Genomic DNA, 13,674 nt, shown 5'->3' with positions numbered 1-13,674 from the left:
AGTTGTCATGGTAAGCCAATAATGGCTCTTCTTGACAGAGTACTTATCAATACTTGTTGGGAAATTTATCTCCAAATGTAGCTGTTAAAACTTTGCCTAGGCTGGGTACTGATCATACTCCACTAGTTTTTGATATGGTTGCCCTGTCTGTCCCCACTGCCAATTAATTCAAGTTTGAAAAGTGGTGGCTCCATAAAGAGGGGTTTAAGGAGCTGGTTCATAAAACGTGGAACACTCCTTGTCATTTTGTCAAAGCTATTGACAGATATCAGTTTAAGATCTGTTTGCTTAGGAAAGTAGTTAATGGTTTGAGTGCAAATATTGAGGCCAGCCAACCTAGGTTAAAACAGCAACTTTTTGGTGAATTCAATTTGCTTCATATATATTGTTTGTGTGGTTTCATTGTTAATGGAACCAGAACGAGGCCCTATTTTTCTATAGAATTTTTTACGAAAGATGAAAACCAAAGGTGCTAGCCAACACGCCACATTCCGAATATGCAATGCTGAAAACAGTAGCAGTCTTGCAGATTGCAGTACAAAGAGAATATGCTTCAGCTACTAAAATCAAACAACTAATCATCAATTAGTAAAGAGTAAATAACCATAAATGAGGCCTAAGCAAGCAATACTTCAATTAGCATATATACTACTGATAAGGAAGACTGAGCGAAGAAAGCTATAAGATAAATAAACATGGAAGCACATACATTCTTGATTTTGTAGTAACAATATCATCAGAAAACCACAGTTAGAGTCGTTGCCCTGAGACATTCTTCCACGAAAAATACAGGGTAGGTCCTCTAAAACTGAAAACTTGATTAAGAGTACACATATATTAAATAATGCTGGTAATGCTCCTCACAGAGCTTCCAAAAGGCAATGTTACCTAGATGGGAATAAAACAGGAAATGAAGGATCTCCAAGCACAGGATGTTCAGTTACTATTTAGATTCCATCTGAAGTATGGCAGCCATCCAAACCCACATTTTTGCAACCTCATATGTTGTCACACCAAAGAAGAATGATCTTCCATTACACAAATTGTACGCGCATTTATCATGAGAAAGTTAGAAGATGCAGAGTTTTCTGGTCTGTTTAAGTTAGTAAAGCGAATAATAACCATGACAACCCCTAGCGATGTGTACTGCAGCCCTCCCTCGGTTCAATGTTCAAACTTCTTAGAAAAGTAACATTCACCAGAGATGGAGACCAGTTCTTGGACATCTCCATTTGCTAGACTGGCAGCAGCCGTTTTTACGCAGATTGCAGAAAAAATAAGGTGCAGTACGTTGGTCACCCAAAGACACAAGCATTCAGCAGAGACGGAGACCGGTTTCTTCTTCTTCTCCAAATGCTATACCGGCAGTACAAAGTCCAGGCAAAAAAAAAAGTGGTGGTCTGCCAGAGAGGGCACAAGGACCTAATTGGGCCTGAGTTGCAGTGGCCAGTTATCCTTCCACCGTTGGAAGCGGGCGGTAACGCTGCTCTGTGAAACCAGCCTCACGCCATTTCCGCCACTCCAAGTGCAAGGACGCCCAGGCTTTCGCCGGAGCGCCACGAGCCCACTACGCAACTTGGAACGGGCTGTCCACGAAGTGCAACCCAGGCCCAGGCTCAAGAGCCACACGAGGCATCCAAACGCCACCCTAATGCCCCCGCTCGGGTCACAAGTCCTTGCTAATTGACTCGGCGATACACCTCGATCGAAGAGACTATTTAAGCTGGTTGGTTTCCCCTTGAGTTGGCGAGGTGGGACTAAACTGGAGGGGAACGATCGTTGGCTACCTCCCGCAGCAGAGTACACAGGAGGAGATGCTCTCGAGTGGGCTTTTGGCCACTGGGCTGTTTTCTAGCGACGACGTAATCACTCGTAGTTTCAAAGAGGCCTGCCATCAGGTGCATCAGCTGCTTCTCTGCCTCCATTTTGTCAACTTCGACTTCTTCCTTTGTTCTTGCCTAAGTTTACTTCGATTAGAGCAATTAATTCTTGGCTAAACAATAGAAACGGCACTATTATACCTCGAGGCACCCGGCACTCTTTTCCAACACTTGCGCACAGTTCGAAAGAAGTAGCAAAAAAGGAGGGAGAAACATAGCGGGCAGATCACATTTTCAAGCGGATTTGCAGAATGCACAAACAAATTTAGTGGTAAGTAATAGCTTGTTACAGAACTGCTGTAACTGCAGAATCAACAATCTTATACTGGGTAACCTGATATCATCTCGTCAGTTGGTACAAGATATCAGCCTTAAATAGAACTTATTCAGAAGGGAAAGGTTACATACATGCAGCTTAATTACAAAATAATAATACAGCTGCCACAAACAAAGTAGGATGCTCTGAATACGTTGTTAGCTTCACAAATTAGACCTCGAATCCTGAGTGCAAAACAACATCCTTTTGACCTGACAGGGCAAGTTCAGTCGCAACCGCGGGGACATCTCTTCATTCAAATGAATTCAAAAAGGACACTTCAGTAAACCTCTTCATTCAAATGAATCTGCGGCTTCATCCTTGAACAACGGGAAGGACTCCTCTCATAGTATGTAATCAAAGCTACTATTCCAGGTCTTGAAATCGTCGAGTACATGAATGAGACTAACAAATAAAAATAACAAACATCCAAGGCACATGCCTAGTTCAAGTTCTGCACATGCCAGATAGCACTCAGGAATTTTCATCCTCAGTATATCGCCTTCCACCGAACATCAGTCCACCATCTTTGTGCCTGGTCGAGTGCCTCGCTTTTCACCAGCCATAACATGCTCCTATCATCCCAGCATCTCGCATTTGGGCCACCTGGGTCTGCATTTCTGAAAAGCCATACAAGATACAACTCGCAACCTAGTTGCAACTACACATCACAGCTCTGACATAATTTCATAACTTAAAAACAAAACAAGGATACTTATCTGGTTCTCCTGCAGGGCCACAACTGATTGAGTCGCTAAACTGTACCAAGCCAAATAAACTAATTACCAAAGATGAAAATCAACAGGTGCCACACAACACACCAAATTTTACGAAAAAAAACAATGACTGCAAATTTACCATATACTACCTCCGGACCTATTTAATCGACGCGGCTCTACTCAAACAGTAAGCTAGTTTGGGCTCCCATCCGCGTCGATTTAATCCGACCGGAGGGAGTATAAGGCTGAAGACAGTAGCAATCTTGCAGATTGCAGAACAAAGAGAATAAACTTCACCTACTGAAACAAAACAATTACCATCACAATTTTTCTTTGCGGCCACTCCACTAATATGCGATGACTCATCCTCGCGAAAACATAACTTGAAGCTAATAGGATTCAGATTCCAGCTAGGTGTTACAAAATTCAACTCTCGAGTTTTAGCATCTGCACTAGCTCCACTCTTTTGTAGAATGCCGGAATTTTGTACTCCTTTCCGATCCATGATGAGTGTCGCTGATTTAGTATTACAGAGTTAAGTACACAGTAACAGAGAGAAAAATAAACTTCAGGTACAGTGGTTCAACAACAACAAAAAAACAGATACAGACACAGAACAATTGCCACCACAAATTTTCTCTACCACCACTCTACCAATCTGAAACTAGTAAAACCTCGCAAAAACATAATCTGAAACTAATAAGATTGAGATTCCGGCTAGGTATTACAGCAATCAACCAACAACATCGTGCCCGCATGCCCAATTTTAGTACTCCTATATGTCCACTCCCTTGAAGAAACAAAGCCGGAAATATATAGCACATGATCCAAAGATAAGGACAGGCCGTCTTGGAATCAAATTAAAGATTCACGAACAAACGGCACAAAATTATAGATTAATCGGCTGTTCGGGCCTCGCGTGAACAATGCATGGCTGAATTTCTGGAAAGCCTCACACAATTACACAATTAGATCATAGCACCGTCGAATCACAAGAGGATACAAAGAAAAACTAATCAACAAACAGACCAAAGAAAGGCAGATCACGCATGATGATCCGCAGTACGGGTGATGACCTCGTCACATCTTGGCGAAGGACGCGGAGGACCCGGATCGGTCGTAGTAGTACTCGGGGAGGGCCTGGGGGCGGGACAGCATGAGGGGGCGGTCCTTGGCCTCCTCGGGGTCATCGTCGCCGTCGTCGTCCACGGTGTGAAGGTGGATGCAGGAGCACCGCTCCATGGAGGTAAAGAATGCCGCGGCCACGCTCCCGCCAACCCAGATCGCGTACCTCTCCAGCTTCTCGAAGGTCAGGATCCCGCCGCCGTCGTTGTCGCCGCCGTCCATGGCTGCCATCCGATCAAGAACAGAACGAAAGGGGGGATCGGGGTGGAATCGGTGGCTAATCTTGCAGCTGCCTTCTGTTTTTTTGGGGGGACAGTTGTAGCTGTGTTCCAAAATTGGGAGGGATGGCAAGATGCTCCCGCAATTAAGGTATGGGGCTGAACCGCTGAAGGGAGCGGAAATAGATGGCACAAGGGCAGGCGGGAGAAAATTGCATAAAACACCACATTTGAGATAGTTTCACAAAAAACATCACTAAAAAAATTGAAAATTGGTTGACCCTTTATTTTTTGCAAAGTACAAAAAGCATTAACCGATAGAGGACCTCCGCCAGCATGAGAGTGGCCCTTCTGATCAGAAACAACTGTCACAACCGCACATGTAGACGAGTTGGGCCTTGCCGCCTTGGGTTGTGGGCTAGCCTTGTTGGAGGCTAATGGATGCATCTGAGTATATAGATGAGTGTTGCTGCACAGGGAGGGACATCGAAGAAGTTTGAAGGAAGAAACAGAACCACCTCTCCTCGCTAACTCTCTCTGCTGCTCTCTCTCTATTCCCTGAATTCAGACATCGATCGTGCCTGACGTCGGCAATCATGCCAGCAAGGGGACGGGGTGTAACAATTAGGTATCAGAGCAAGGTTCCTTCTACTCCCCTCCACAAAAATCCCACAAAAAAATCCCCAAAATTTTCTCGCAGATTCGATTTGGTTCCAGTTGAGATTGTGGAGACGATGGGTGAGGTAGCAACGATGGAGGCGAGATTAACGGCAATCAAGGCGAGCCTCAATGAGTCACGTACACTACTGGCTTCTTGTGCTTGGCGTTTGGGCGTCAAGGGCCAGGAACAAAAGGCAACCACCACGACCATGTCGAAGTTCGCAGCTGATCGAGTATGGGAGCAGCTGCAGACCGAGCATTCGTCTCCCTCGCTCATCTCCATGCCTCAGGTTGTGACTACTGGTGCTCTACGCGTGGACGGAGTGTTCACTCACACCATGCCCACAAGGTGTTTGATACTTGGCTCGCCTGTCAAGTTCGGCAACAACATGACCGTAGCTGCGTTCTCTACCAGTGGAACGACGCGCCTCTCTACAGCGTCATTGACAAGCGTCAGATACTGAAAGATGCAAGGTGCGGGCGCCTACAGGATATTCGGCCCATGTGCTCAACTACCCACCAGATGATCCTGGTGCACTTGCTCCGAGCGTCAACTTCGACATGTCACGTGGTCCCTCGTGTCATGTGGAGGAGCACCTAGCAGATCGATGTCCACTACATCTGGAAACTTCCTTCCCTCGCTTTAACGGTGACAACCCACGGCTTTGGTGAGCTAAGTGCCTTGAATTCTTCAAGACCTTCCATATAAACGAATGCATGTGGTTTACTGCTGCCAGACTGCATATGGAGGGTACCGATGTCGATTGGTATCACACACACACACATGCATAATCACTATTGCATAATAACATTCAGATTCTTGCCATCTCCTTGCCACAAAACGGTACCTATTGCATAATCACTAGCATCACACATTATTTCAAACGGTTCCTTCCAATTAGGGGCTGTATAATAGGTTTTGTTACTAAGGCTGCTTTTAACTGCTCAAAGAAAGTGATGCATTCATTGTAAAAATAAAGGTAACATCCTTCTGAAGCAAATGAGTCAAAGGGGCAGCTAGGCTAGCAAAGTTTTTAATAAAACGCCTATAGAACCCAGCATGCCCAACAAAATTTGTAGCCCTTTAATGTCGTGCGGTCTAGGTAATTATTTTAGTGGTTCAAGTCCTGATTTATCTATCTCAACTCCTCTCTCACAAACTTTATGTCCAAAAACCTTACCTTCTCTTATCATGAAACGATAGCGTTCCCAGTTGAGGACCAACTTTGCTTTCCTACATTCCTACAAAACTTGATCAAGATTGTAGAGGTACGTATCGGAAGTATTGTTGTACACAACAAAATCATCCATAAGTATTTCCACAATGTTTTCAACAAAATTTCTCAATGATTTTTAAAACACATTCTTGGAAAGTTGCAGCAGCATTACGCAAACCAAAAGGTAGTAATCTATAAGCATAAGCACCATATGAACAAGTAAAAGTTGTTTTCCCTTGGTCTTCAGGTTGGATGGGGATTTGGGCATTCCATGAATAATCATCAAGAAAACAAAAATAAGATCTATTTAAAAGCCTTTCCAAGACTTGCTCCATTAAGGATGGTGGCTTATGATTCTTTTTAGTATCTTTATTCAACTTCCTGAAATCTATGCACATACTATAGCCAGTTATAGTTCTTGTGGGAATAAAGCTATTCTTACCATTACTAATGATAGTTCTTGCTCCATATTTTGGTATATAATGGGTAGGACTTACCCACTTGTTGTCCGAAATTTGGTAAATTATACCAGCATCAAGTAAGCGAATGACTTCTTTCCTTATAACTTCTTTTATTTTAGGGTTCATTCTCTTTTGTGTATCCATAAAAGGTTTAGCACCATCCTCCATCTCTTATGAGTTATTATTGAGGGATCTATACCTTTAATATCATTAAGAGAATACCCAAAAAAAATTACAATGCTTAATAAGAACATCTAATAAAGATCTAATTTCCATAGAAGAAAGTTTACTGCTTATTATTACTGGATATTTCTTCTCTTCATCAAGAAATTCATACATTAAGTATTATGGAAGGGGTTTTAGTTCCAATGGTGGCGGGTCCGTGTCTCCCTTCCTTACCATTCTTCATATTTAGATTTCTGAAGGTCTTTTGCTTCTGCCGTGTTGTTTAAAATATCATCTAGTTTTGTCTTACCTTCATCATTTGTAATTGGCTCATCGTTCGTCAAGATTCTTTCTAGTTCATTTTGAGGAATGTTCAAGTAGACATAAGCCATGACGAGGGTGCTCCTCGGCAATGCCCACCATGAGGGACTTAGGGTTGATAGAATCCTGCAGGCTGACACGAGATATCGGATACCAAACAAACGGGGAGAGAGATTTACCCAGGTTTGGGGCCCTCGATGAGGTAAAATGATGAGGCCTAAGGGATAGGATGTGCCCAGATCCCACGAATTTGACCAAGTTTGTGGATGAATGAGGTGGGAGAGGAAGAAGAACACAAGATCCAATACAAACACACACACACACACAACCCAACACAAACCAAATTTACTCCCTTGATAGGTTAGACCAAGCCAATAGAACCACTTCTTAGAGAGACCCTTGGGTAGAATCTAACAAGTGGGAGATTGGTGTTGGACATCTCAACTAGAACTTGGATGAGAGAGGTGATAGCCTTGAATCATCCATGAAGAATAGAAATCCCTCAAGAGTGCCTTGATACAAAGAACATAGTTCTAGGGAGACAAAGCTCAAAGTAGTTTAAGCCTAAATCTTGTCTAACCCTAATTTGGGGAGAGGGATGAGGTACTTATAGGTCCAGATCCGTCCAGGGGTAAAAGGGGAATTACAATAAAGTATTTATGTCCATAGATGATAAATAGACGGCTGAGATGCAGTTGAATTTGGTGGGGCCGGCAATGTCGGCGTGCTCGGGGCGGCAGTGCCGATTGGGCCGGTAGTGCCGGTGTGCTTGGGGCGGCAGTGTCGTCCCTGGCTGCTTCAGGAGACTTGGGCGGCAGTGACGGCTCGCTCGGGGCGGCAGTGCCGGTGGAGGCCTGATGCGTGTAGTTGACACGTCCGTTGGGAACACCAAGAGGAACGTGTGATGCGCACAGTAGCAAGTTTCCCTCAGTAAGAAACCAAGGTTTAATCGAACCAGTAGGAGTCAAGAAGCACGTTGAAGGTTGATGGCGGCGGGATGTAGTGCGGCGCAACACCAGGAATTCCGCGCCAACGTGGAACTCGCACAACACAACCAAAGTACTTTGCCCCAACGAAAAAATGAGGTTGTCAATCTCACCGGCTTGCTGTAACAAAGGATTAGATGTATAGTGTGGATGATGATTGTTTGCGAGAAAACGATAAAACAAGTATTGCAGCAGATTGTATTCGATGTAAAAGAATGGACCGGGGTCCACAGTTCACTAGAGGTGTCTCTCCCATAAGATAAATAGCATGTTGGGTGAACAAATTACGGTCGAGCAATTGACAAATAGAGAGGGCATGACCATGCACATACATGATATGATGAGTATTGTGAGATTTAATTGGGCATTACGACAAAGTACATAGACCGCTATCCGAGCATGCATCTATGCCTAAAAGTCCACCTTCAGGTTATCATCCGAACCCCTTCCAGTATTAAGTTGCAAACAACAGACAATTTTATTAAGTATGGTGCGTAATGTAATCAATAACTACATCCTCGGACATAGCATCAATGTTTTATCCCTAGTGGCAATAGCACATCCACAACCTTAGAACTTTCTGTCACTATCCTAGATTTAATGGAGGCATGAACCCACTATCGAGCATAAATACTCCCTCTTGGAGTTAAGAGCAAAAACTTGGCCAGAGCCTCTACTAATAACGGAGAGCATGCAAGATCATAAACAACACATAGGTAATAGATTGATAATCAACATAACATAGTATTCTCTATCCATCGGATCCCGACAAACACGACATATAGCATTACAAATAGATGATCTTGATCATGTTAGGCAGCTCACAAGATCCGACAATTAAGCACAATGAGGAGAAGACAACCATCTAGCTACTGCTATGGACCCATAGTCCAGGGGTGAACTACTCACTCATCACTCCGGAGGCGACCATGGCGGTGAAGAGTCCTCCGGGGATGATTCCCCTCTCCGGCGAGGGTGCCGGAGGCGATCTCCTGAATCCCCCGAGATGGGATTGGCGGCGGCGGCGTCTCTGGAAGGTTTTCCGTATCGTGGCTCTCGGTACTGGGGGTTTCGCGACGAAGGCTATTTGTAGGCGGAAGGGCAACGCGGGGGGCCACACGAGGGCCCCACACACCAGGGCCGCGCGGCCTAGACCTGGGCCGCGCCGCCCTGTTGTGGCGGCGCCTCGTGGCCCCACTTCCTTTCCCCCTCGGTCTTCTGGAAGCTTCGTACAAAAATAGGACCCTGGGCGTTGATTTCGTCCAATTCCGAGAATATTTCCTTACTAGGATTTCTGAAACCAAAAACAAGCAGAAAACAACAAGCGGCTCTTCGGCATCTCGTTAATAGGTTAGTGCCGGAAAATGCATAAATATGACATAAAGTATGTATAAAACATGTAGATATCATCAATAATGTGGCATGGAACATAAGAAATTATCGATACGTCGGAGACGTATCAGCATCCCCAAGCTTAGTTCCTACTCGTCCCGAGCAGGTAAACGATAACAAAGATGATTTCAGGAGTGACATGCCATCATAACCTTGATCATACTATTGTAAGCATATGTAATGAATGCAGCGATCAAAACAATGGTAATGACATGAGTAAACAACTGAATCATAAAGCAAAGAATTTTCATGAATAGTACTTCAAGACAAGCATCAATAAGTCTTGCATAAGAGTTAACTCATAAAGCAATAAATCAAAGTAAATGTATTGAATCAACACAAAAGAAGATTAAGTTTCAGCGGTTGCTTTCAACTTGTAACATGTATATCTCATGGATATTGTCAATGTAAAGTAATATAACAAGTGCAATATGCAAGTATGTAGGAATCAATGCAGAGTTCACACAATTGTTTGCTTCTTGAGGTGGAGAGAAATAGGTGAACTGACTCAACATGAAAGTAAAAGAATGGTCCTTCAAAGAGGAAAGCATCGATTGCTATATTTGTGCTAGAGCTTTGGTTTTGAAAACATGAAACAATTTTGTCAACGGTAGTAATAAAGCATATGTATCATGTAAATTATATCTTACAAGTTGCGAGCCTCATGCATAGTATACTAATAGTGCCCGCTCCTTGTCCTAATTAGCTTGGATCACCAGGATTATCATTGCAATACACATGTTTTAACCAAGTGTCACAAAGGGGTACCTCTATGCCGCCTGTACAAAGGTCTAAGGAGAAAGCTCGCATTTGGATTTCTCGCTTTTGATTATTCTCAACTTAGACATCCATACCGGGACAACATAGACAACAGATAATGGACTCCTCTTTAATGCATAAGCATGTAGCAACAATTAATGTTCTCATATGAGATTGAGGATATATGTCCAAAACTGAAACTTCCACCATGATTCATGGCTTTAGTTAGCGGTCCAATGTTCTTCTCTAACAATATGCATGCTCTAACCATTAAATGAGTGGTAAATCTCCCTTACTTCAGACAAGACGGACATGCATAGCAACTCACATGATATTCAACAAAGAGTTGATGGCGTCCCCAGGAACATGGTTATCGCACAACAAGCAACTTAATAAGAGATAAAGTGCATAAGTACATATTCAATACCACAATAGTTTTTAAGGCTATTTTGTCCCATGAGCTATATATTGCAAAGGCGAATGATGGAAATTTGAAGGTAGCACTCAAGCAATTTACTTTGGAATGGCGGAGAAATACCATGTAGTAGGTAGGTATGGTGGACACAAATGGCATAGTGGTTGGCTCAAGGATTTTGGATGCATGAGAAGTATTCCCTCTCGATACAAGGTTTAGGCTAGCAAGGTTATTTGAAACAAACACAAGGATGAACCGGTGCAGCAAAACTCACATAAAAGACATATTGTAAACATTATAAAACTCTACACCGTCTTCCTTGTTGTTCAAAACTCAATACTAGAAATTATCTAGACTTTAGAGAGACCAAATATGCAAACCAAATTTTAGCAAGCTCTATGTATTTCTTCATTAATAGGTGCAAAGTATATGATGCAAGAGCTTAAACATGAGCACAACAATTTCCAAGTATCAAATTATTCAAGACATTTTAGAATTACTACATGTAGCATTTCCCAATTCCAACCATATAACAATTTAACGAAGAAGATTCAACCTTCGCCATGAATACTATAAGTAAAGCCTAAGGACATATTTGTCCATATGCAATAGCGGAGCGTGTCTCTCTCCCACACAATGAATGCTAGGATCCATTTTATTCAAACAAAAACAAAAACAAAAACAAATCGACGCTCCAAGCAAAGTACATAAGATGTGATGGAATAAAAATATAGTTTCAGGGGAGGAACCTGATAATGTTTGTCGATGAAGAAGGGGATGCCTTGGGCATCCCCAAGCTTAGACGCTTGAGTCTTCTTAAAATATGCAGGGGTGAACCACCGGGGCATCCTCAAGCTTAGAGCTTTCACTCTCCTTGATCATATTGTATCATCTCCCTCTCTTGATCCTTGAAAACTTCCTCCACACCAAATTCGAAACAACTCATTAGAGGGTTAGTGCACAACAAAAATTTATATGTTCAGAGGTGAAATAATCATTCTTAACACTTCTGGACATTGCATAAAGCTACTGGACATTAATGTATCAAAGAAATTCATCCAACATAGCAAAAGAGGCAATGCGAAATAAAAGGCAGAATCTGTCAAAACAGAACAGTTCGTAAAGACGAATTTTAAAATGGCACCAGACTTGCTCAAATGAAAATGCCCAAATTGAATGAAAGTTGAGTAAATATCTGAGGATCACGCACGTAAATTGGCATATTTTTCTGAGCTACCTACAGAGAGGCAGGTCGAAATTCGTGACAGACGAAAGAAATCGTTTCTGTGCAGTAATCCAAATCTAGTATGAACCTTACTATCAAAGACTTTACTTGGCACAACAATGCATAAAACTAAGATAAGGAGAGGTTGCTACAGTAGTAAACAACTTCCAAGACTCAAATATAAAATAAAAATACTATAGTAAAAACATGGGTTGTCTCCCATAAGCGCTTTTCTTTAACGCCTTTCAGCTAGGCGCAGAAAGTGTGTATCAAGTGTTGTCAAGAGATGGAATATCGACATTACCTTGGGATTTACCCTTACCTTTCTTGTTCTTTTTCTTACTCTTTGATTTAGGGAATATATGTCTACCCCCCGGTGTAGAGGTGAATTTTAGGGTGCCTTCTCCCATATCTATGACTACTCCCAATAGTTTCAGCAGGGATCTTCCGACTGTGATTTGTCCTGTTCCTGCACATTCAATAACAAGATAATCAATGGATATTGTTCTCCCAAGAACGGTTGTATGCACACCCGCAGCTATTCCTTTAGGAATTATAATAGAGTTATCTATGACTGCTCCCAAGAGTTATTCCTTCTCCCATATCTATGACTGCTCCCAAGAGTTATTCCTTCTCCCCCTTCAATGAATCCCCAAAGTTTCAAAGATTTATGAATACGCGTAGGCATTAGGCAAAATTCAGACTTAATATCACAATTGGCATAAAGAGTTTGGTCACCGATAACAATTTTAATAGTAGGATCCCATAATGAAGGTTCAGAGTTCACTAAAACTTGATCAAGACGGTTACGCACATATCTATAATTTTCATTCAAGCGAGATGCACTTGTCTCAAGAGTGTTTAATCTATTATAAATGCTAATAAGGGCTGAATCAAAGTTATTAGCTGAATCATGTGATGCAACCAACTTCTTTATGGCATTAAAAGATTGATCCCCATTGCAATGAAGGAAATCTCCTCCCACTACAGCATCCAAGGCATATCTATAGCGAATCATAAGACCAAAATAAAAATTACTAAGGAGCAATCTTAGAGTCATTTGAGGTTCAGCTTTATGATAAGAATAAAAAATTCTAGACCAAGCATATTTAAAACTCTCCTCATCCCCTTGTTTAAAAGTGAAAACTAATTCCTCAGGTGAAGAAGTAACAGGTGCAGAACTAGACATGGTAACAAAAGTAAAATGCAAGTAACTATTTTTTTTTGTTTTTGATATAGAGTGCAAGACAGTAAATAAAGTAAAACTAGCAACTAATTTTTTTGTGTTTTGATATAATGCAGCAAACAAAGTAGTAAATAAAATAAAGCAAGACAAAAACAAAGTAAAGAGATTGGATCGTGGAGACTCCCCTTGCAGCGTGTCTTGATCTCCCCGGCAACGGCGCCGTAAATTTGCTTGATGCGTGTAGTTGACACGTCTGTTGGGAACCCCAAGAGGAAGGTGTGATGCGCACGGTAGCAAGTTTCCTCGGTAAGAAACCAAGGTTTAATCGAACCAGTAGGGAGTCAAGAAGCACGTTGAAGGTTGATGGCGACGGGATGTAGTGCGGCGCAACACCGGGGATTCCGGCGCCAATGTGGAACCCGCACAACACAACCAAAGTACTTTGCCCCAACGAAACAGTGAGGTTGTCAATCTCATCGGCTTGCTCGTAACAAAGGATTAGATGTATAGTGTGGATGATGATTGTTTGCAGTAAAACATAGAAACAAGTATTGCATCAGATTGTATTCGATGTAAAAGAATGGACCGGGGTCCACAGTTCACTAGAGGTGTCTCTCCCATAAGATAAA

At 42.4% G+C, this 13,674-nt stretch overlaps 1 protein-coding gene across 1 annotated transcript; it reads right to left on the bottom strand.

Moving 5' to 3' along the window:
- Positions 1 to 3,995: 3,995 nt before the first annotated feature.
- Positions 3,996 to 4,339, bottom strand: LOC124706824. Its single transcript, XM_047238492.1, has one exon. The coding sequence runs from the start codon at positions 4,269 to 4,271 to the stop codon at positions 3,996 to 3,998; it is 276 nt and encodes a 91-aa protein (XP_047094448.1). The 5' UTR covers positions 4,272 to 4,339.
- Between the last annotated feature and the right edge of the window lie 9,335 nt (positions 4,340 to 13,674).

This window comes from Lolium rigidum, chromosome 4 (genome assembly GCF_022539505.1).
Source record: "Lolium rigidum isolate FL_2022 chromosome 4, APGP_CSIRO_Lrig_0.1, whole genome shotgun sequence".
NCBI lineage: Eukaryota > Viridiplantae > Streptophyta > Magnoliopsida > Poales > Poaceae > Lolium > Lolium rigidum.
The sequence above is the reverse complement of the archived record's forward strand: the minus strand, read 5'-3'. Positions and strand labels throughout refer to the sequence as shown.